The sequence below is a fragment of the Anser brachyrhynchus genome (genome assembly GCF_964034855.1).
Source record: "Anser brachyrhynchus genome assembly, chromosome: Z".
Lineage (NCBI taxonomy): Eukaryota > Metazoa > Chordata > Aves > Anseriformes > Anatidae > Anser > Anser brachyrhynchus.
Genome location: NC_137697.1, coordinates 37,971,535 through 37,997,277, shown reverse-complemented (window position 1 = coordinate 37,997,277; position 25,743 = coordinate 37,971,535). Strand labels below are relative to the sequence as shown.

Below are 25,743 nucleotides of genomic sequence, written 5' to 3'. Positions count from 1 at the left end.
AAAGTCTCAATCATGTGACATCTCTGGTCTCAAATCAGTTCTGTCTCTGTTGTTGTTGCACAGTGTTTCGGAGTATATGTTCATCTCTTCATACAACCCTCCTTTTCCATGTACTTTTTATATGGATGTCTTATAGGTGCTGGGAAGGCCTAGTTTGTTTCTCAGGTTCCAAGTGGCAGTGACAGCAGTAATAGCTATAGCTGTAGGGCTTAGGCTTTTTAACCCATATTTGTCCTATTTAGCATTTCAAAGGAACATTTGCTTCTCCTAGCCATGCTACCAAGATAACAAGTCTACATTCTCATTCTCTCACAAATTTAGATTTCACTTTTTTTTTTCTTTTTTTTTTCTTTTTTTTTTTCTGACCTTCCAGCAGTCCTACACTGTTTCTATCTCTGTTTGGTCTGTGAAATACTTACTTTATTGAGAGTGATTTTTGGCAAAAAGTCCATGAGAGTTGGTGAGCTTTTGGTTACTGTGTTAATCCAGTGAAGGAATGTCTGTAACAACAGCTGTCCTATGGTTCCTGGTCTGCACTTTGAAATTGTGGTGTGCTGGTTCTTTCAGGGATCCACATAGCAGTATCATGTGGACCTTGACCTGAATGCATTTCTCTCACGCGTGCATCCCAGCTCATCTGTACAAGACTGAGGGGAGACCTCATCGCTCCTTACAACTACCTGAAAGAAGATGGCAGTGAGGAGGGTGTTGGCCTTGTTTCTCAGGTGACAAGTGATAGGATGCAAGAAAATGGCCTCAAGTTACAGCAAGGAGGTTTAGATTGGACATTAGGAAGAACTAGGGTGGTCAAACATTGGAATGGGCTGCCCAGGGAAGTGGTGGAGTTGCCATCCCTGTAGGTATTTGAGAGACGTGTGGATGTGGCACCTAGGAACATGGTTTAGTGATGGGCTTGGCAATGAGGTGATGGCTGGACTTGATGATCTTAAGGTCTTTTCCAAATTAAATCATTCTGTGATTCTGTTTTGCCTACTGGGATGGGAGGTAGCATCACTGGGTGACACGGCTTCTGCCCTGGCTGAAGTTTTTAGCAGTGTGGCATTAAGAATAGAAGCACTGGTATTGCTGTAAGCGCTTCACATGTCGTCTTCCTAGCCCACGTTACTTTGTGCCCCAGCGGAGCAGGATATCTCAAAGCTGCTGTTCTAGGAGGTGCTGTTGTTTGCACAGGCAGCAAGTAGGCACCTAGAGTCAACTTGCACAGCACTCTGCTGATGCCAATGAAAAGGAGATGAGTAGTACCATCTTCTGTTGGAGGAGTCTGTGACTGTGCCACCAGGAGTACAGGCCAGCCCTTGGTGGCATCTGCCGTGTCTGTTTCCTTGCCCTGAGGCGAGGGAGGATGCTATATCTGTAGTCTGGGGAAGGATGGGGGTGATTAGAAATGATGCCGAAGGGTTACATGGGGTACAGGTAAGTGGCTGTGCAACTGCATTGCAAAGTGGGCAATGGAGAGAGGTTGGCATGTGTTTGGGGCTCCTGTATTGTGCTGGGTATAGAGCCATTTCAATTACATGGTGTATCTTGGAAAGTTTTCCGCTCTAGTATCAGTACTGTGTCTGAGTGTAAATGGTTCTTTAGAAATGGGACAGGCCCATTGGTTTAAGCCATACTGAATGGTTGAAAATACAGTAACATGACACAGATAAAATACAGCAAGTCTGATTTTGTTCTTTACCTTCTTGCTTTATGGACTATTCTTATGCCACATCTTATGAACTTATGTGAACTCAGTCTTTATTAGTAAGACTAATAATTCTTGGGGTACCCAGCCTGCTGAGCTGGAAGACAGCGGCAGGGAGCAAAACGAAGCCCTTATAATCCAAGGGGAAATGGTTAGTGACCTGCTACACCACTTGCACACACACAATCTATTGGGCCAGATGGGATCCAACTAAGGGTGCTGAAGGAGCTGGCAGAAGTGCTCACCAAACCACTTTCAATAATTTACCATCAGTCCTGGCTGATTAGGGAGGTCCCAGTTAACTGGAGGTTGATGAATTTGGCTTCAGACTACAAGGAGGGCAGGAGGGAGGATCCAGGAAACTACAGGCCTGTTGGTCTGACTTCAGTCCCAGGGAAGTCATGTGTCCATAACAGAGCAGATCATCTTGAGTGCCATCAAACTGTACATGCAGGAGATTTGCATGATCAGATGCAGCCAGCATGGGTTTATGAAGGGCAGGTACCACCTGACAAACCTGATCTTCTACGGCAAGATGACCCACTTAGTGGATGAGGTAGAGGCTGTGGTTTTTGTCTACCTAGATTTGAGTAAAGTGTTTAATGCTGTTTGCCACAGTATTCTTGTTGAGAAACTGCTCATGGTTTGGATGTGAGCACAGTTTAACGGGTGAAGAACTGTCTGGATGGCTGGGTTCAGAGAATCATAATAGTTCAATACAGTTGGCTGCCAGTCACCAGTGGGGTTCCCCATGACTCAGTACTGTGGCTAGTTTAGTTTTGCTGGAGTGGCCAAGAAGGCCAATGGCATTCTGGCCTTCATCAAAAACAGTGTGGCCAGCAGGACTAGGGAAGTGATTGTCCCTATGTACTTGGAACTGGGGAGATTGCACCTGGAGTACTGTGTTCAGTTTTGGGCCCTGAACTATAAGAAGGATATTGAGTTGCCTGAGCATGGTCAGAGAAGAGCAATGATGCTGGTGAAATGACTAGAAACTGAGTTATGAGGAGCAACTGGGGGAAATTGGGGTTGTTTAGCCTGGAGAAAAGGAGGCTGAGGGGAGACCTCGTTGCTTTATGACTACCTGAAAGGAGGTTGCAGTGAGGAGGGTGTCAGTCTCTTTTCTCAGGTGACAAGGAGGTGAGTAAACAGCCTCGATTCGCACCAGGGGAGCTTTAGATTAGGTATCAGGAAGAGTTTCTTCATGGAAAGGGTGGTTAGGCATTGGAATGACTGCTGAAGGAAGTGGTTGACTCACCATTCCTGAAGGCATTTAAGAGACATGTGTATGTAACAACTAGGGATGTGGTTTAGTGGTGGACTTGGCAGTGTTAGGGGCTGGTTGGAATTGATGATCATGAGTATCTTTTACAACCTGAATAATTCTATGATATTTAAACTCAGTTCTCCAATTTAGTTATAACTTGCATTATTTAGTAATCCTGAGGAGTTTGCATCCATTTTTGATACTCTTAATTGGTCTTTTTAAAATACTGAATGTATCTTCACAGAAGGCAAAATATTCCCATTCATATGGGATATTGTAAGAACTGTATTTTCCGTTATGTTCCATCTGTGTATAAAGTATCAAACCTTCCAAAATGCTTCCTGGGATGCTTCAGTTTGTGGCTGTTCTGTGATTTAATTTCGGAATGCCAAGTAGACTTCACATACCTTTGTAGCCTTAACATGATGGAGACTGATAGTCTAGCTTCTACATTCACTACTTTCCCTGCAAATAAGCAGGTGAATAAGTAAGTAGTATTCCACAATATGATAAAAGGGACTGAGAAAATCTGTTGTGTTTTCTTTCCTTAATTGATTTTTTACTGTATGCTGTTCTCCTGAAAATATTTTCTTCTGTGATACAGCAATGTCAAAATGTTAAGCTGCAACTGCTGCGTGATAATGATGACCTTTATATATGTTGGTTACTATACTATTAGATTATTATTGTACATATGTACACTGTTGAATGATGATGATGATGATGATGATGATTATTATTTCATGTATTCCAGGACTGGTTCCAGATACATGGACCAGGTTAAGTAGAAATATGAAACTACTGGGTACTAAATTTAATGACTGCCATGCATTTTGCACAGCCTGTGGCGCTTAGGTTAGAATGTCTAATGGTAATTTTCTTTATTATTATTACTATTTTTAATTGTTTATATAATACAAATAATTTGGTTCAGGTTTATGTAATTCTGGTTAAGTATGAAAAATAAATACATTATTACCTAGTATACTAAGAATCCCCTATGGACAGTTCTGTAACCTGAGCTACTTAATTCATCCCTTATCTCTTCTGTTAAATGGTGCCTGCAGTGAGAATTTTCATTTACTCTTGTGCTTCTTGTATTTTGCATTGCCCTTCAGTGCAGCCCTCTCAACAGCACGGGCTTTTCAAGGGAGTTGCATGGGGTGACAAAATATCTGATTCAGCTATGAAAGCTAATGACACATCTGGCTCAGTTTCAGAGCCGGTTCTAATTCTACGTGGAGACTCTGCTTTTTGCAGTTCCAAATATATTTTCTTCTAGTTGCTGTTGCCTCATTCAATGTGTTATTGCTGGCTTTTAAGTGGAACAATGCATTGTATGGTCTGTCACTACTTAAGCTTTTTTAACCTGTCCATAGTTCGGCTGTCTCTCTTCCTCCAAACCATCTCTCCTCTTCCCTGCACACAAACCCATTTGTGAAGTTAAGATGTGCTTCCCTAAAAAAGTGATTATTTATCTTAATGCAAGTTCTCCCAATAGTTGATTTGTAGAGAGATTACATATGTTTCTTTCACAAAGGTTAGATGCAACACCTGAATTGCTTACAAGCACCAACTTTCTAAACAAGCTCCACTCACAGGCTTTTGGTGAAAATTTTGTGTCTTTTTGATATCTGTAATCATGTTATGAATTGTACTGGCTTGGTCATTGAGATGTTTACTCTGTGAATATCATAGCTAACAAAGGATACATAATTAATTTGAGTCTAGTGAAAGTAGACCTTGATTAATTCACTGTCCACGAGGTCAGGCATCAGGGAGTAGTTGCTGTGTGCTGACTCTAGCTCTGCAATGCCAAAAGGCACTACATGTTTTCTAAGCAATTGGGAACTGGAGCAGCACATTGCAGTTACTTTCCAAAGCCCTAGGAGAATGGGAGAAGGATTTCCTGCCAGAGCATAAGAGGCATTGCGTATCTGGGCCATTGGTGAAGCCTTGAAAAAGCACAGAGCTGGCTGTGGACTGGAATCTGCCATTTAAAATCATTTTATGCCTAGTTTAGCTTGTTAGAAACCCATAAACAGCAGCAGCTAGTAAGAAAACAGAATTGTTCATCAGCCACTGCTTTCAAAACACTGAAGAACTGGTTTGAAAAAAATATGTATGTGCATGTAGCAGGTCTAGAGTTTTTTTGCACTGGCTGGCAAACACTGCTGTCATTTTATAACATGTTTATGGCATTACAGTTAAAAGAAATAAAAACAAGCTACAGTCTACTAGTACTGCTGTTGACCTTTGCTTCTTTTTCTTTCCTGCTGTATCTTTTCTGCTTTCTTTGAAGTGCTATTTTTTTAGTAATTTTTAACGATGCTTACCCATAAATCTTATTTGGAGAAGACTAGAGAAAGAAAAGGGGAAAATGACTGAAATAAAGCATGAAAACTACGAAATAAATGAGAGTGGAAGATATAATACTGTGGCCAGAGACTGAATTTAAAACAACTAACTACTCTTACAGCTTTATAAAAGAATAATAGGTGGTAATTTGCAACTTTTTCTTGTTCTCTTTAATCTCTGTCAAATTATTCAATATATTTTCAAAGGTTCGTAATTAAGCCTGCTGTCTAAAAATGGTTTAGAAAATATGAAAACTATCTATTAAACCAGAGTGAATTTACTATTATTATTATTATTTATTATTATTATTAATTATTATTATTATCAGAAATGGGAGGAGAGTGTATTTCATTCTTGGGCTAAATAGCATCAAAATGCTTTCATGGTTTGATCTCATACTGGGTTTGAGGCTAGGTTAAATTTTTCACTGTCCTAAATTCAAATGAGGTTGTTTCACATTTCCTAAATGTTTGCCCTAAATTTGGACATGTTGACTTATATATTATTACTGTTGCTTTTGTAATCCTTAATTTCTGTCATTTGCACACATGCATGTACATGTATGTATTTATTTATAAAATTAGATACAGAGGGGAGGTGAAATGAGATGTATCCTAGATAAGCAAAGAAGGTGAGAGTTAGGATCATCTTTTCTTGGGAAACAGTCTGATTTGGGTAAGTGTGGTCTTGCCTCTAAGTTTCGTGTATTCTCAGTGAATATCCTAGTGTCATGAAATATCTTTGGATTTTCTCTCTGTTTTTGTCATAGAGTTGGTGTCTGTAGCACTTTCCTCAAAGTTTCATATTTGGTTAGCTGACATTGCTACGAAATTTTTTTTTTTGTGTATGTGATTAAGAAAGGAATCAACTCTTTGAACTAGAGAAGTTTACATTTAGCCTATCCTAAATTTACATTATGTGTTCATAAAAGCACATATAGATACAACAGAAATTATCTTAATGGCTATATATATATATTTTAATTATCTTCAGTCTGGACTGTTAAGGTTTCCCTTCTCCCTGTTGGATATTGGGTGCATTGCATGCTATGAATTTTATTGTATGAGCAGTTATGAGAGGACAGCTTGAGTGGCATTTTCTGCATTTAATGCTTGAGTGTTAGATGATGTGTAAGGAAAATATGTCAGTTTGTTTCTTGTTCTCAGTAAGACAATAATCTACTTTTCTGTCATCATCTCTTACTGCTTCTTTTAATTAAGTATCTATTGGCACTGTTTTTCCCAGTGCCACCTCAAGCCATCCAAGTGTGGGATTTGGAAGGGACAGACCGATGCTCATTTAATACTTTGCAAGAACTGCATTCTCCTTGGGATAGATTTTTCTTGCTTCACTTGTTCAGTTCCAATTAGCTGTTTGTGTAGGTGTCAAAATGTGCAGGCAGCATGGCCAGTTAGCTCTGAAGTATTTTTCTGACATGCTTCAAAGGCTTTGGTGTCTATGCAGGGTTCTTCTAAGAGAATGTATACCTGCATAGGATGATACGCAGCTGTCAAAATGCAATTATCTTGGTGCTTTGGGGGCAGACCTAGAAAGTCTGAAAATTGTTGTTATTTTTTTGAACTGGCCGTGGCCTCACAGACTGCCTGAACAAGGAGGGACTCAAGATTGAGACTACCAGCTCATGCTGATTTGCTTAGTGTATGCAACTTCCAGTGCCTTTTTGATGAGTTCATACAAAGTAGTGTATTAAGGCCTATTGTCTGTAAGAGGTGTCACAGAAGAGTGGAATACAGTTGCTGCAGTTGTTTGCACCATTTTCTTGTATGGTCTCTTGAGTTGAAATGTATGGCATGTGCACTGGGGGAGGTCAATGGTTCTGCAATAATTTCAGCCCTCAATTTTTTTTTGAAGAAGCAGTTCCAATTAGTTTAATTCATACCTGTTCTTCTTGGCGTGATCTGATCTACTACAGTAGTACATGAATAAAAGTTGCAATTGCAAGTGAGGCAGGTTGCAAAAACACCTGGCTGGGATTGAGCTGCTTGCTACCTGCAGGGCAATTTTCAGAAGCCTGTTTTGCTGAAGTCAACTTGACTCCTTTCTCTTACGTGAATAAGCCTTCTCTTTGTCATAGTGGGGAGCACCTGTTGATGGAAAGAGCCATGGGAGGGGTCAGATCGACAGTCATGCAGGTCAAGCCTCTGTGTTAGCTTCTCTTTTTAACAAAAACATGAAATATTGCATATGGGGAGCTAGAGACACAATCAGATGAACTGTGGCCAAATTGCATTTTAGTAAAAGACAACGTATGTTGTGTAATCCTTGTTAAAGGAAAACACTTATCTCATTTATTTTTTCATGACATGGTTTTCTCCTCTTGCTTAGCTCAATAGGAGTGGCTAGTTCTGTTTACTAGGCAAGATACATATTGTATGAGTTGACCGAAGGCCTTGATGTGTTGTTTAATTAAATCTATAGAGAAGGTTAACTACAGTCTTGTAACACAATCATGCGTAAACTCAGTGTTCAAGGCATTTTAAATGAAGCTCCAAAGAAAATGGAATCGATTGAGTGATTTGTTGTAAAAAAGTCGTAATGGGAAGAAAATAATTTGAATATTGATTGTGAGCTAAGCTTGTGTTATAAAGAGACATAAATCTGATAAACAAATTGACAAGATGAGGTGTGTTCAACTTTTCCAGTTACAAACTCCACCTTGCAATTAAAATTTGCATACTGCAAAAATGGCAACACAATTAGTTCAATATTTGCTTGTACTGAGATCTACTTAGGCAGATAAGCGGTATAGCGAATTTTAATCCAGGCGTAGAAACTTGGATATGGTCCAAGCACTCCTTTGATTTCTGCCAGAAGAGTCCTGATCAGAGCTTAAGGGGTATTTTTACCTGGCAGTGCATTCTGGTACTTTGATGCATGCCAAATGTTGAGTCTGTTGCTGCTATTGCTAATGCATCATGTGCTTTCCCTTCTCTGCATCTGAGAAAAGGCAAAGCTGCAGCTGCTAACAGGAGATGTTAGCAAAAAGGAAACAAATTTAATTATCTTACTTCCTAGCTACAATAATGTCCCTTTGTACCTCATCTTAAAAGAGAAACAGGAAATGTTTCTGGAAATGGAAGTATCACGGTCTTAAGCGGCCATTGCATATTTTCTGAGAAATGGCATTGCATGTGGGATCTACAGTGTTCCTAAAAGCAGCTGGGAAGATCTGAGACTAAGATTCTGTAACTAAAACATCAGAAAAGCAATTACAATTACACCAGAAAATGCTTTTATTTCGCAATTGTTCAGTATTTCAAAATGTTTTATTTCTGAATTGGGCTGCTATCTTTTTTTTGACATTGTAATTTCAACATGCTTCTAGCTGATGTTATCTCCTTCTAGAGTAGAGATTAACACTGGATATAATTTGAAACTGTGATTACAAGCTTCCAGTTGGAATGCACAGGAAACTACTAATTTTTTTTTGAAATTGTAGGTAGTCCGGGTCAGTTTCTGTACTTACAATCCTCAAAATCATGCTGAAGATAAAAATGCTGACATGAAAGAGTCCAGCACTTTTAAGAACCATGCTGGGGAGGAAGGCTTACGTTCTTAATTTGGGTTTTGTTTAGTCATTTTACATGCAAAACTCCCAATAACTTCAGTTAGACCTTTACTTCTAATTATATCCCTAGAAGTGATTACTGCATAGTACTGCTTACCAGTGGTTCAATCAATTGTGCATTTTTTTTTCACGGGTCATGAGAGAGATGTATTGAGAAAAGTGGGGTTGCAAAATATTGTGACACATTAAGTCTTTATGCCAAGGTAAGACCACAGAGAGACCTGCTTTTCCAGCACATCATGCTTGATTCCTGAGAGGGAGAATTGTAGGAGGATGGCTAAGATTTTTGAATGCCCTGTGTCATGGCTTGTTAATCTTGTGGGTCATCTTGAGACAGGTCAATTTTCTGCTTTTCTGTGAAACACAAGTAAAGATGAATTTGGGTGCCGAATAGGTAGGGTTATTGTCCCCAGTGTCTTTTATAAAGTGATAATTTATTACAAAAAAATTACTGAACCCCCAAATAATGCACTCTAAAATGTTGTTGCTGCTTTGAAATTTTTCCTCTTTGTGACTCTAATGTATTACACTCAACTTTTATATAGTACTGCTAGTCTCATATTTCAAACTCCTTTCCTTTTTCTTTGATTGCTCAGCTATCTTTAGTAACTCCCCAAACAGGGCTAAAGATGAACAAGAGAGAACGTGTGGTCAGGGAGGGGCAGATGCAATTTTAAAGCTGGAAACAACTTCCAGACAGAGCATCTCTATTGACACCAAGGAAAGGTCAGAGCTACTTGAAGAACTCATACTAACAATTGAGCCTCGGTCGAAGGCTTATCCTGTGCTGAAGTCAAATTTTTGCAGTACCTGATGGATCAAATTACTGGTGTGTCTGGTTCCTTTGAGATCTGTTTGTTTCGCTCTAAGAGGAGAAGAAGTTGTCCTAAGGCAAGTGGATGTCAGACCAACCTCACCTGAAGCCATTCAGGGACTCCTGTTCAGGAGCATGCACAGTGTGTGCCGGCAATATTGGTGGTGCAATCAAGGCATGCCTCCTGAGGAGCCACTTCTGCAAGCAGGCACAGTCTCTGTTTCTGGGAGCAGTTGTGATCCCTGCACGGCCAGGTGACAAGCTGACATGCAGAATATGCGCAAGTAGGAAATTTCACATTATCATGTTCTTATAACTGCAGTCAGCCATCCAAGCTTGAGGAGTCCCATGGAAATTATCTACCATGGGGTTTAACTGAGAAGACTTCTGTCTGTTCTTTGCCCCTTAAGGAAAGCATTCTGGGTAGAAGTAGCCTCTCTCTCCCCGACCCTTTCCTCCTCCGCATATCTTTTGTAGGGACAATGCTAGGGTGGGGTGAAAAGGAAAGGAGTAATGACCAAGTCCAGACAAAATCATACCATTTTACTCTTTTACCAACATGTTCCTAGACCTAATTTTGGATATAAAGTGACACTGAAGGTAGATTTCTACTGCAAGTCTAACCAGGATAATCAATTTCAAATAATAACCATAAGCAATTAGGATCAGATTAGTAAAATTTAGAGGTTCACACTGTAGTATGAAATTGTGTTTGCATTTGTTGCACTTGTCCTGCATGAACACAAGTGGGCTTACTGTTGAGTTTCTAACTATCAGCCTCTATACTTGCTAACTGTGGAGAAGCATCTCCTGGAGTCAGTTGTGGAAACATGGATGCATACCTGAATGCACCTTTTGTGACTGTCTCTCACACCTGACTTCTGCAGTTGTGGTCTGTGCATTGCGGAAAGGTCAAACAAGGGCTATGTACGGACCCCTCCAACTTCTCAGCTTCCATCTGGTTGCAGGTTCAGCAAATAAATCCTTAACGAGGCACTTTGGTAAGTTTTGATTTTTTTTCCCTGCAAATTTGAACTCTGCAGTGGAGAATAGACTCAGCTAATAACGATGATTTAATGAAGCGGCTAGGCTTGCTTTAGTACATTTCCTGTCTGTAGTACATACTGTATCCCTCAGAAATGACTTCCGAGGAGACTGTTGTGCTCCTGTGTTAACTGGCTTGGCAAATGGTAAAGGGGATGGGGTAAACAACAGTTCTGGTTTGCTGAATGGGGTCTCTTCAGAGAAGATAGGGATATTTATGGGTTAGTGGAAATTCATGAGTGAAAAGGAAATGTCCTTGCTATCACATAATTAACTGTACCCTCCTCCACTTGCTACCTGGCTCTCTGTAACTCTTTCAGGCAGTTTGTTGAGGACAACATCCTGCGTAATAGTTTCCATAGAGACAATGTAGTGAGCCTCTTCACTATTGGTAAACAAAATAAATCCTCTTTTGTGTTTTTCTGGTCATGCAGTACGAATAACAAATAAGCAATAAAATGTTCACTGAAGAAATTTTTGCAGTGAAGACCCCACTATTAAAAGATTTGAGAAATCTTAAGGAGTACTAAGAACTGATCTTTCTCTGTCTGTGGCATTATTTTATCAAAGCAAGAATCTGTACTTGAACTAGTGATATTTATTTTTCTTAGGTAAATGCTTCTGAGGGTCAAGTAGAAACATATTCCAAAGGCTTTAAATGCACAAATACGAGTGCAACAAAGAAATTGAAGCCGAACTGCACAAGCAATGATATTTCCCCTGTGTTTTAAGCATGTGCTCAGCTGCTTGACCTTGGATGATTCAGACTCCATATATTTTACCATAAGAATCTCAGCTTCCAAGGATGCAATCCCTCTCCATAATGATTTGAGGAAACAGTCACATCTGTTCATACAGATACAATGGTGATTTGTGTGGAGCTAGTGAGATTTTTGTCAGCTTTTTTGTGCTGTCCTGTAACTGTTGTTCTTAGCAAAGTAAATGAAATATTTAACTTTTAGTCATATGTATTTAGAAAGAACTGGGATATGGAGGCAGAAGAAAGTGGTAAAACTAACATAACTGAGGCTGATTGTAGAATGCGCAGTGATATCGTCATCGTACTGCTTATCCTAGAAGGTGCGGTACAGGGGGGATATTTAGGATACTGCATATTCTGTTTTTCTATTATCTCATTAGTGGTATTTAATAATAGTTGCTGGAGATGCTGTATATGGAGTTGTTTTAGTATGTTAGATACCACTCACCCTGTGTTCAAAAGTAGCATGTTTTTGGATGCATCTCATGTTTATCAATGACTGTGTCCCAAAATTTAAGATGCTATTCTACATCATGCTAATTTTTTCTGGAAATCACCACTGACAGAAGCATAGTTCTTTCTGTCTTAAATAACTATTCATTCTTCTCTTTTCATGGCTAGACCTCATACCGTCTTTTGAAAACTATTTTTAGCTTTTGTAGCAAAAGTGTGCTACGGTCATTCATTCTCTTGCCTCTGTCAGTTGTTAAATGTGCAAGTCACGGGAACTTGGATGTTACCATGCTTCTCAGAGGATTTGTTTTTGCTTTAGGGTTTGTATACGTGGGCTTCATCACATATTTGCAAGGAATAAATATTTCCTACATACATACATACAAAAAGATTTTTTTTTTTGCATATAGTGATTTGTGACAGCTCCTGAGAATATAAGTGGGAGGGTGGAGGGAGAAGATATGCCTCTTCAATCTAATTATATATTGAGTTTCTGTTTTGATGTATTTTTAATAGTGTTATTGGTTGATGTAGATTGGTTGTTTTTGATGTGGTGTATTTCTTCAAAGATATTTCACAGGTTAAGTCGGAAGTTGAACAGCTGTTCACAGTGAGTTGCTGTTGGCACACAGGATTAGTTCACACATGTTAAACATCTGAGTTAGAATGATACGTACTGATCAGTTAAGGCAAAGTAAATAACTAAATGCAAAGTACTGTTCTATAAAACACAGTTCTGCCTTAAAAATGCTACTTGAGATTTATTAATTTGTCTAAGAATAATTGAATACCAAATATGGTAGTTTAAGTAGTTTGCAAATGAGCTATAAACTTATTGCTGTAGGGTCTGGAGCAGTTTTTAAGCCAAAAAACTGCTGGAACAATACGGTATAAGTTGGAAATTAAATGGAGGGCAGTCCCTCCAGTCTTCTTCACTCATTCCATAAGTACGATTGTATTGAGATAATGCATTGCCACATCCAGGGCTTTGCAATTAAAGGCTCTCCAGCTTGCTGTGCAGTTGTGACCTGGACCGATGGATTACACAGCAACGGCTGATTTGCACTTGCACTTACTTTCATGTTAGGGGGTAATCTGAGGGCAGTAAGCAGTAGAGTATCTAGAACAAAATCCATAAAATATAAAAGAAATTGAAGCAGTAAGTAATTGAACTAATACAACGAGACATTTCTCTAGCTTACATAGCTTTTACCTGGTGGTAAAGGTAGGTGCCATAAATACTTGTGTTGCTGCAGTAGTTGTGTACCTGGTCATCTCTTGATTTACAATAGCTGCTCTTTTGTGTGTGGATTCATTCCATTTCCCATGCTTTGTTTTTAATTAATAGTGAAACATAACTTTATTTTGATCTTTAGAATCTGAAGCTGCCCGATGTTTTATATGGTATTGATTATACACCTGTAATTTATTAAATGATAATAAATTGGATAAACCATGCGCCATTGCATTACTATTCCCTGTATTTTCCTGTGCTTTTCTGTATGTGTTGGTACCTACAGAACATCTGAAATGTGAAACACAATAGATTTAGTGCATATGCATATCATACTCTCAGGTTCTGATTGCTGGGATGGGGAGGTCTGCCCTTCTTACAGACTTAAAGCGACAGTTTGTTGTAAAATTTTACATAAAGGTTCTTACAAATCGTCAGCAATTTACCTAAGACTCTGGATAACATTTGGCACAAACTTTTTTTCCTTTTTTCTTTTTAGTTTGTGTTCTGATTTAAATGCTATTTTTTTTTTTTACAAGGCCTTAGAAATTGGAAGCTGCAATGTAGCATAGAGGATGTTACAGCTACAGCAGAGGCCTGGAAGAGCTCAGGTTTTATCTGCCTTTGCTGCTGAATTCTTAGCAAGGAATCATAAAAATGTAAAGCTGGTACTTCACTGCTACTTTGTCCTTTGTGAGCAGTTTACATGGCAAAAATACCATGTAGTGTTTTCAAGGAAGAGAATAGGAATACAACAAGGAAGCAATTCCTTTATTCAAATATTTTACTGTAGTGAGCTTCTGTTTCTATACTAGCTATTTACTAGGTATTTTTGAACTTGAACTTCAAGTCCTATGAAAATCTGCACTTCCTTTCTCTAGAGGGTGTAGACCCTAGTTTAGGAAGAACAAGACGTTTTGTATCTTTTTCATAGGAATTTTCTGATAAAATGCATCACAGGTGTGCGGACTGAGGGAGGTCAGTGTTAACCCTCTATATTTTACTGCCATGTGCATTTCTTTCTTTTCTTTTTCATGTTTGCTGCAAATAGATTTACTTTAATATATATACTAACTTTCGTGTTGGAAGCAGAAAACTAAGTATGAAGAGGCTGACAGAAGTGAATCTGCAGTTAATGAAGCTGTCTGAGAGACACTTTTAATAAAACTGCAGTTGCCTGATTTTAAAGAGTACTAGTGCTCAGCTTAGAATTTAGATATCTGTAGGTGAAGTATCTTTGCCGTTCAGTTTTGTACATAAGCATAAATGGTGTGCATTATCCTGTCAGTTGACCAAGAGGAAAATACAGAAGCAGCAGGAGCCAAAGCTCAGACCACTGTATACCCATGTGGTGAGAGGGAAGACTCGAAAAGCCATTAACAACACTGGGGCAGGTTTTGTTAAGGTACACAGGTTTACTTGAAAGTGAAGTGAAAAACAGATAAATGAATTCAGCAGCACTGTCTGTGTATGTACCACTTTTTCTTTAATAGGTAATGTGACTATGTTGATTCTGTCCATGGTGACACAAATTTGTAAGTCATGTCCTGCTGTAGTGTTTGCCTAAAAGATAATTTGGTTGAGTATCAGTGAGTCTTTCATTTTTGGGGTCTCTGAAGCTTCTGGAATAGTTAAATTTAGTTTTCAATGTGATTGCTCTATTGAATTTTCAATCTGTAAAATAAAATTATAATGTGCGAAATACATCCCCCCCCCCCCCCCCATATTGAGGAATTTCTTTTTCTCAAAATGAAGATTCTAGCTTCTGCCAGGTAAAAGGTGAAATGAAGGTGGTTTCCTTGCTTTGCTCCCCTGTGTGCTTCCTCACTGTGGGGCTGCACACCCTGGTTCTACCCCATGCTTCACATTGACTCTCCCTGGAGCACTGGGAGTCACTTTAAAAGGAGTGTGCACTCTTGCAAAATGTACAGGCATCCTGCTTTTGAAAGTAATCTTTAAATTCCAGACTAATGTTCTATAAAGGGAGGACTGTTTTTGTAGGGAGAAAGAAACTAAAGTATTTTTATCATCTGTAGACCATTCCCTGAGATCTGATATATTGATATCATAATTATATCACTAAACTCAGCCTCATTAGGCACCGGTATTTGTTTATTACAGGTTTATTTTAAGGTGAATTATTAAGGAATGCAACTAGTTTGCCCTTTTATGTCAACATTTATGAAGAAGTTTTCTGCTAAGGTTTTATACTTACTTGTAACTAGATATAAGCAGTAACATTAGTACATAGTTACCTTTATTTTATATATACAGGTAACAAAAATAAAAACCAAAAAATCATGCAAAACTTGAATAAGTTATGGGGTTTACATTGATAGGGAAAAAAGTTGTTTATCCCCATGAATTGAATGGCATCACTATAGTGCAGGACTGCAGGGGTTAACTTCTCGTGCTTACACATGAAAATTGGTATGCAAGTGGGAAGTTGAATAAGTGGTGGGAGGCTTTTATCCCTTCTTCCCACAAGAGTTTGGCAGAGCTTTTATGAGAACAACAAGACATACTCCTCTGTTGGCCTGTTAAAGAACAGTGGTCTTCTGTATTCTTGTTAAACGCAACCTCTGTGGTATTTTTAACAGGGAGTAGATCCCTTGTTCATGCATGTTTCTGAAGAAAAATGACGTGCAGATGAATAAAGTTGTAGGCTGGTGTTACATCACACAGCTTCTAGCTAGGCTGGTTGGAAAACAAGCAGGGTTGTCAGCCTGGGACACAAACTGGCACTTCTGCAAAACAATACTCTATTGGGGCCTGCTGTAAATATGCTGAACAGTCTTGGGGCACTGAGCTGATAAGGTCCAAAATTGTTATGGAGAAGGATGAGATTGAGGGGGAGTGGGCAGTAAATATGAATTTACGTTGCCAAGCAGTAGGTATCTGTCCGTGTTGGCAGCCTGCTGGAAGTGTTTGTGCAGGTCATTGGGACCTGGTTTATAGTAGAGACAGAAAAGGAGTAGGAGGGACACATTTATGAGTTAAGATTGGATCTCTGCTAATTCACTTAGTTTCTTGCTTTCCTGTCTGAAATAAGAAGCATGATGCTAATTTCCTCCACAAAGATGCCATGAGAACGATGAATCCATTAATTTGAGAAATGTTACATGATAATGATGGGACCTTCTATTACTTATTAAAGTGGAGGACTACAAAACTTTCTGCATACATTTTTTCAATGTTGTGATAAATGGCCAATTTTTTAATAGAATGGAGACCTTGGTTAACTGGGCTTCTGCAGCTTTTACCCATACAGATCCTTCAAAGGGATGCTGTCATACTGGCTGCTTTTACGTAGGAAGTTCACAGATCTCAGTCTGCTGAATCTGAAAGCGCAAGCCTCTTCATTTCTGAGGAAACTAATGTTTAGAAAGTGAATTTTCAATGGTGTGTGTAAGAACTATTTCAGCCCTTAACTTTTCTCATGTTCAATCTTCTAGTACTTGTCCATTCATTTTGTCTATTAAGTAATAATTTTTAAAAAGCCAAATCTGTTTTCCTGCATTTTTTGTCTCTAGCTATGTTTTTTACTAGAGACATGTTCCGTCATCAGTAATGACCTCACCTCCCTGTTTGTAAATTTGTGAGCTTCAGGACAGATCAATGGCAATTTAGTGCAAGGTTTATAAGTACAGAGATTTCAAAATCTTTTTAAGATTTTGTTGTTGTTGTAGAAAATATTGAACAATCTCTCTGGACAAAAAAGCAAAAATTGTAGTGAATCTGCAAATAAAGAGGAGGAGGGAACGTATGGAGGGAGGAATACTCCAGTCCAGTGAACCTTTGAGTTTCTCTGATGAACCAGAAGGGTGTTTAATTTTTTTTTCCCTCTTGTTTATCTTATTTCCTTAAGGGAGCAGGCACTGAGGACTTTTTCCATTTCATTTTGTGTTGCTTTAGGCTTTCAGTTCATTCCCATGGTGACTGAGTTTTTGAAAATTGGCCCAGAGCACACTAATCCGTGATGGCATTTTCATCATATTCTGTGCTGCAGTATTGCCATTGATACACTGCTTATCGCAAGGCTAAAAAGCTTGATGTAGAGACAGACTGACTGGAAAAGAATTACGTGTGCACCCAAGAGACGGTTCTTTTATGGCTAGGTTAGACAAACAAGTCAGTGTGGCAACATGTAGGTCTTCTTCCCTTCTCGTTTTGTGAAGTATTTGCTTACATGCCCATAATGTTGTGCAAGTTTGAGTTTCTAGAAGTCTGTAGCCCTTTTTTAAGACCATAAAAGAAACTTACTTTAGAGGAAGTAATGAAAATTTAATTTTCAGCAGATGTTTTATGGGATTTCTAGATGTTTCAATAATCTGAATATTTTAAAATGCTTGCTTTTTGTGAACCTGAATTTTGTAGGTATTTTCAGAAGACAATGTTTTACTTTACAAAAAGATTGAAAATAAGTTGAGGAGGTTGGCAAACAGATAGTCTTGTTGTAGCCCTTGTTCCTTAACTAGAAAAAAAGGAAGAAAGCAGTAAGAAGCTTGGTAGTGGATATTGTTGTAGCTCTATGAATAAATCAGAACTAACCAGTGTATGAGTGTGTGTATGTGCATCTGTGCATGTAACAGTTGATGCACGGTGATGGATGTGTTTTGCTTTCAGATAAAGGTGACTTTGCTATCTCTTGAGGCAGAAGCCTGCATTTTTATAACAGGAGACCCCAAGTGGCAATGATCCATGCTATTCTGGCACAATGCTGAATGGCCATGGAGTGCACAGTAGGTGACTGCTTGAAATCCTAGGCAGAAAGTGATTTACTTGTTTATTTTATCCATTTATTTTGTACTGCAGAAACACATTTTTGATGGTTGTTCTAGTCAGTTGCCCCTGCCCAGGTCTCAGTACTGCATTTTTGTACTGCTTACCTATCCACCACAGTGTAGGGACAGAGGTGGTGGGTTAGGTTCAGCCTGTGCCTGGGCTAGGCTCTGCTGGTACCTGGGATGAGATCCTGAAACACAGCAGATTGCTGTTGTAGGTCTCCTTTAGGTTGCCCTTTACCACTCTTGTGCTCGTTAAGGCAGAAGTATGGAGTAGGAGGGAGAATGTCTTTTTCTGTCTCCTACTCTCTCTCTGATTTCTTCATCTGGTTGCTTTTCTTGTCAGAACTCACTTTTTATTCAGCTTTGGGCATGCTGGAGATCAGTAAAGAGTGGTATTCTACAGGAATTGGTATTGGGACTGATGCTGTTTAAAATTGTTGTCATGGACATGGACAGTGGGATTGAGTGCACCCTCAGCAAGTTTGCTGATGACACCAAGCTGTGTGGTGTGGTCTACACACTGGAGGGAAGGGATGCCATCCAGAGGGACCTGAACAGGCTTGAGAGGTGGGTCTGTGTGAACCTTGTGAAGTTCATCAAGGCCAAGTGCAAGGTCCTGCATCCAGACCAGGGCAATCCTAAACACAGATACAAGCTGGGCAGAGAATGGACTGAGAGCTGCCCTGAAAAGAGGGACCTGAGGGTGTTGGTTGATGAGAAGCTCAACTTGAGCCGGCAATGTGCTCTTGCAGCCCAGAAAGCCAACTGCATCCTGGGCTGCATCAAAAGCAGCGTGGCCAGCAGGGCGAGGAAGGTGATTGTCCCCCTCTGCTCTGCTCTCATGAGACCCCTCCTGGAGCACTGCATTCAGCTCTGGGGCCCCCAGCACAAGAAGGGCATGGACCTGTTAGAGCAAGTCCAGAGGAGGGCCACAAAGATGATCAGAGGGCTGGGGCACCTCTCCTGTGCAGACAGGCTGAGAGAGTTGGTGTTGTTCAGCCTGGAAAAGACAAGGCTCCAGGGAGACATTATAGTGGCCTTCCAGTACCTAAAGGGGACCTACAGGAAAGCTGGGGAGGGACTCTTCGTTGGGGGGTAGGGAGTGATAGGACGAGGAGTAATGGCTTTAAACTAAGAGAGGGTTGATTTGGATTAGATATTCATAAAAAAATCTTTACTCAGAGGGTGGTGAGGCACTGGCACAGGCTGCCCAGAGAAGCTGTGGATGCCCCATCCCTGAGGTGTTCAAGGCCAGGCTGGGTGGGGCTTTGGGCGACCTGGTCTGGTGGGAGGTGTCCCTGCCCATGGCACGGGGGTGGAACTGGGTGATCTTTTAGGTCCCTTCCAACCCAAACCATTCTATGATTCTATGCTCTGATGAAGAGGAAGCATCAGCATTTAAGCCTCACCATGTGAGACAGGAAAGTAGCCAGGTGTAAAAACAAAGGGATTTGTTTAGGTTAAATTTAAAACCAAAATACAGAGAATAGCTTGTGACATGAAGAGTGATCACAGTTGTTGAAAGCATTTTTCAGCGCTAATAATCATTTTTTTTTTGATCCAATCCATTTCTTACTGAAATAATTTCAAAGTGATTACTTTGAGGAATCATTCTAAATATTGTGTGTGCTTCCAGAATATTACATGGAAAAGATATATTTTTTTTTTAATTTGGAACTGATGATCACTGAAGAGCCTATAATTTGCATGACTCCCAGGCAGATACTGCAGGGATGGATATTTATTCTTTCTAGAGCCCTTCTGAAGCCAGTAGCATCTCAGTTGACTTCAGCCAACTCCCCAAGGCAACTTCAGAACTCCAGGGCCAAGTGGCGTGCACTGAACTGAATACTAGGCTTAATTTAACCCTTAAATGGATGCGTGTGGAAAAAGAGATAAAAGTTTAATAAGGAAGGAAGTATATTTTGTTGTTATAAGAAAATTACATCTTTTTCTGAGAAAGAAAATCGACCTTTCTTTGAGAAGGTAAGTAATAGCAGTGCAATGAAAAGGCTGACCACTTTGACAACTGGGTGACTTAGGGGAACAGCCACAGTGAAATTCCTTTATAGTGACCCTGATAGTGCATTTTTTTTTATGTTCACCCTCAATGACAATTCAATATTAGTTAATCATGACTGTTTTGAATTTAAAGATTTTGCATATAGAGGGTAGCATCATATTTTTAGACCTTTTTACATTTCTTTCACTGATAGCTTCTCCTCAGTACTGATGTGATCTATTAAAATGGTCAGAACTGTCAGTATGTATAAAAGAAGCAAGAATTTCCCATCAGTTTTTGAAAATATATATTATAGTTATACTTCCCTGTGTTTTTGCAAGTCTAAGTGCTGTCAAATCACCACTGTTTAGTGCCTGCGTAACAAAGGAGCGTGAAAATGTGGAAAGGGGCCATGCTGGCAGCAGTGCTGTCCATTACAAGTTTTACCTAAAACAGTAGCAGGAAAACCTTACTGTTTTGGTTCAGTGAATGTGAGAAGAATGTGCTTGACATTAGTAGCAGGCTCACTCCTGCCTCTGCATAGTGGTCACTTCTGCTATAAAGCGATCTTTTAAAGTGGATGATGGTCCAAATCAAATGCTAGTCTCCACTGTGTGCTGGTGCAGTTTTTTGTTCGCTTGGTGTTGTGTTGTATTTTTAATTTTCCTGGCACCTTTTTCATATCAAGAACCATTTTTTTTCCTTTAAAAGTTATTTACAAGTGCCAAATCCTCAGCAAAAGAAATGGGGATCCGCTTTTGAGGTCAGAGCAAGGTCTAAGTGCTATAAGCTGTAAAGCATATGTTGTTCCACATCAGCTATTTGTGCAATGACACCCAGAGGAGAACTGAAGAAGAAACAGTGATAGGTGGATCACTGAAATGTGTGAAGCCACAGGACAATTCTCATTACTCTACCGTTAGAGGTAATGCATGGAAGGCATGGCTGCAATAATGGCCAGAAAGGTGTTTGAAGTGGGAAAACACTTCATTCCCTCACTTTCTGCATTAATCATACATGCAAAACCCATTTACTTCATCTTTATGTATAAGATGAAAAGACGACCCTAAGTGCTGCTTTTTCTGATTCCATTTTTTTATCTAAATGACTTATTTTTCAGCTGTAGGCAACAATTGTTCAATAAACCTTTAGTGATATATTAAATCTATTAGAGTGCTAACTGCAAAGAGCTTTTTTCACCTTTTTTTTTTTTTTTTAAATAAAATCAATATCATGTTCCTGTAGGCTGAGTTGATTTAGGATGTGCACTTTTTCATTTGAAGCATCTGTGGAAGCATTAGGTATGCTAAAACATAACGGGGAAAGCCTGGCATTTCCTGGGAAGAACAATTAAAGACCATAAAGATCATACAAAACAGAGATCAGTTGTGTTACTCAGTTTCTGAGGAAATTTCAGTGAAAATGTCAAGCCCTGCTACTTTTAAAATATTTAAAATTTATGCAACTTATTGGTCATCTTACTTTTGAACTAATGAGCATAAAAGCAGAGCTAATTAATTAGCTTTTTCATCCTCAGAAAGAAAACTTTAAACTTAATCATAATTAAAGAAATTAATACACAGATGTCTTTGCTTTATGTGAAGGGAGAGCAAAGAGCTTAGACCACAACTTTCTGTTTCATTGCATAATTAATTCTTATATAGAAATCCATTTGCCTTGAAGATGCCATTGTTCTGCTAGTGCAAGTTCCTACCTTCCATTGAACAATGCTTTTCATGTAATTTCCCATGACTGTACCAACTGATAATTGGGGACAAATCTAGTCTTCCTGTCTTTCCTTTGGGAACACAGCGACCTTTTCAAAGGCTCCTGTTGCAAGTAGGTTGAAGGAATCCAGCCATCCCAATATTTCATTCTTAGTAGTTCTCCTGTGTATTTCAGGATCCCATGAATGCTGCACCTTGAGTCCTGCAGTGCAACAGTCCCTGTAGCCACTGGTAAAAAGCTGTGTATATTTGCACTCTTTCAAGTTGATGCCTCTGGGCTATTTCTGAGTCTTATGAATGTTGCCAGTGTTTCTGGTTTTCCCTGCTCTGCACTGAGGACATGCAAGTAGACAGGGTAATTTGGAAGAAGTATGCACACATTGCGACTGTATGTTTTCCACTGCAAACCTGTGGCTGGTTCTCCTTATGTTTTTTTCCTGAGAACATGATATGCATTGGAACAGGCTCCCCAGGGAAATGGTCATGGCACCAAGCCTGATGGCTTGTTGAAGAAGCATTTGGATAATGCTGTCAGACATATGGATTGATTTTTGGTGGTCCTGTGTGGAGACAGGAGTTGGACTTGATGTTCCTTGTGGTTCCCTTCCAACTCAGGATATTCCATGATTCAGTGATTCTGTATATACATGTGATATTGCCATGGTACATGCACGTATTTCAGACCATCAGAAATTTGCATGATGTGCAGTGCTGCATTTTGCTACGTTAACACACTGAAAACAAAAAGATTTAATTTGAGAGTAAAGAATGTAGGTAGGCATGTCAATGCAAAGGCAAACACAACAAAGGGTGACTCTTGCTCATGTTATATATACCTTGAATTTTATTGAGACCAAGACAAGGGAGCCTAAGCACTGAAATCTTTATTCCACTTTAGGAGTTGAGTGCAAGCTTCAGATCCATAAATTAGCACGAAGAGGTCCTTTTGTGATGTGCATATAACAACTTGCATTGTAGGCTGTGACACTGACCTGAAACTGCAAAATGCTGCATAGTGTGTTTGCTTCTTTTTACTTTTTTTCTCCATCTTAGATGTGAACTTGTTCAGCCTCCATAAAATGTGAAGTTCGGGGGGTCTTTGACCCTTTGCAGATTTAAGCTCTGAACTTTTAAAAATAAAACTAGTCAGATTTGAAGAGTTGGGTCTGTGATGCGTAATAAATAACTTAAAAACATTGTATTTTCCAGGAAGGATCCCCTAAAAACAGCCTTTGAACTAATTTAAAAAATGCAATTCAAAACATATTGAACTGAATTTACTCAATTAGAATAGCCTAACAAGCCTTCTAAAAATCTTCTTATGCATGTGTTCTTGAAAGCAAGGAAGAATTCGTCATGGTAGCCTGAAAGTCTGGGTTGCTGGCCCAGAACCACTGAAGTTTATTTTATGTTTATTAGAAGTTGGTTATGGTACCACTCTTACTGTTAAGTGCTTTAGGTGTGGGACATCCTAAAGTAAGTTAATATTGAATGTTTGAAGGTTGTCCGTGCTTTCCCCTATCTCGGATGGTAAAGCTGGTGTAGAGCTAGCCTCAGCAATGTCTGTCAAGACCAAGTTATGTCCACTGATGTATGCATCCTTAGGTGCCCTTGTAATCTTTCCCTCCTCTGATATCAGATGGCTCTGCTTTGATGTACCCTGTACAACAGCATCCTGGCAGTAGAGTCACCTCCCTGCACTGGGCTGATACCCAAATGACTGGCTGGGGGATTAAAGTGTTGTCCATATTTCCTTTGTGTGATCTTCAGGATATGTTGGACCATGACTAATGGTCAGAATAAGACCTTGAATTTGCTTTGATCTTCTCTGAGAAGCCAGTATATATGTAGGGAAGTTTGCAGTTTGCCTTTTTATTTCCTTTTTGGTGCTTTGGGATGGTGTGGGGAGAAGATCTTAGACTTTTTCTTAGCTTAGGACCCATGCAGCAAGGAGCTGGTGTACTTCCATAGTTAACGTTTCTGAGGGGAGACGTGCTCTAACATTCAGTGCTGCTGCTCTTGACATTTTTTTTTTTTAATCAGAGTAATACAAATATGCAACTTAGATGTTTTCCATCAGTGCACTAGGCAACCTTGCAATGTTCTTGTCAGTAGAGAAACCTCTTCGCACATCCCTAATACATCTCCTGTCTGGAAGAGTTAGGTTATATATTGTTCTTTATGTGGCCAGGAGACAATCATTCCCATATTACAGTGAAAAGTTAATAAGAATTTATTCCCTGATTCTTTGCACAGGGACTGATTCATTGTTCAGGATAGTCCGGAGCAAGACTATCTTCTTAATGGAAATGCAGGTGTTAGCACACCAGAAGATGAAATGGATTGATGATTAAATTATCAAGTGTCATAATGTCACTAAGCACCCACTATTTTAGTATTTTTGTTGCTGTATTTTAGGGTGTTCAGTGCTAGTAGAACAAAGCAGAGAAGGACATGGAAGTCTGTTGTTCCTTGCTATACTGAAATATGAGGCAGTGGAATACAGCTTTTTTTTTTTTTTTTTTGGTGCACATGAAGATTGATAGGAAAGAAAGTGGGAAGGCGAAAAAATGTCAAAATGTAATTCATTAAATCTATGCAATTTGTTACTAAAATTTTTTATTACTGAGCACTAAAATTTATGAAAAAGAAAAACTACCTGATGTTTATCGCAGATTATAAGACTAGAGACAATTTATGCACTTGTTGTAGCATTTAGACAGGAGATATTTTTCTGCATTGTCTTGGTTCTGCAGTTGAAAAGCAATGTCAATATTCTTAGCAAATCAGTTTTTCAGGTGTTTGTATTTTATTGTTTGAACACATTAAGCCATCTCAACAAAATTTGGCACTCTCATTCCCAATTCAGATATAATGCTGAAACGTATTTTTCATTTTTTTTTTTAATTTAAAATTTTAAATCTCTGATGCAAACACCCTTTAAATGTTTGCTTTTTCACAGTCTAGATATGAAAGTATTGCATTAGGAAAGAAGAATCTTTGTTCTTGACATGGATTAATATCTCTGTGTGGAGGAAAAAAAGCCCTGAACGGAGTCTAATTTATGTAGTCCTGACAGGATTCTGTTGAAGGCTGATTGTTCACTGATACTGTTTTGGTTGAACTAGTACATTTACTGCAAGTCATGCAACATATTTGCTATTCTTTTCCAGTACTTCCAATAGCAAGTAAATGGAAATCAACCCCAGAATTGCAAGGCTGGCTTATATATAAAAACAAATTGTATTTACACAGTGCAGTTTGCTTCCTTATTTGCTTTCTGGTGTGTTGAGGAGGATGGGTTTTCCTTAGCTTGGGGCTCATGTTTTGCTTGTTACTTTTTTACAGTTTAACCAGAGATTCTTGTCTAATTGTATGGCAGCTGAAGCCTTCAGGAGTGGATCGAGTACCACAACAATTTTAATGCAATAATGGGAGCTGTCAACATCAGTCTGCTAGCATCAACCTTTACAATAGGTGATGTGCAACAGGAGACAGATGTTGCTGTGGAGAAAGGTAGGATGGTTCCTACCTCGTGCAGTTGAGAGGTTGTGGTTTGCTCCTGTTGTAACCCTTGTTTTGGAGTATCAGTGATTTGTCTATTGGTGATTAGAGAAGGAAACTGAAAACGGTATGTGAGTTGTTAAACTAATGTGTCTTGATGTGTTCTGTGTAGTTATCTGATAATTTCACAAGTGGCAGAAGCTCTGTGTTGTAGCCTTATGTTAATTTTGAAGCTTTCCAAAAGAAACCATAGGTCGGAGTAGCAGGTGAGGGTGGGTGAAGAAAACTGGGAAATGTTCTAATTTAAAACAGCAGAAGTCTAAAACGGCCACATGGAGCACAGTGGGTGGAATTTCCACACACTGTAATCAGAATCTGTTTTCTAAGTTTTTTTCCTTAGCAGAGATTTTATTTTATTTTATTTTATTTTATTTTATTTTATTTTATTTTATTTTATTTTATTTTATTTTATTTTATTTTATTTTATTTTATTTTATTT

At 39.1% G+C, this 25,743-nt stretch overlaps 1 protein-coding gene across 2 annotated transcripts in view; it reads left to right on the top strand.

Annotated features, from left to right (window-relative positions):
- The window catches only part of FRMD3 (FERM domain containing 3), a 153,316-nt gene that overhangs the window by 22,572 nt on the left and 105,001 nt on the right, over positions 1–25,743 (top strand). The window contains exon 1 of one of the 2 annotated variants that reach the window (XM_080572998.1): positions 25,206–25,256. The exons of the other annotated variant lie outside the window; for it this stretch is intronic. Within the exon in view, the coding sequence (XP_080429124.1) occupies positions 25,221–25,256 (36 nt within the window). The 5' untranslated portion in view covers positions 25,206–25,220. Of the gene's footprint in view, positions 1–25,205; positions 25,257–25,743 lie in introns of those variants that run through there. 2 annotated transcript variants of the gene reach the window in all.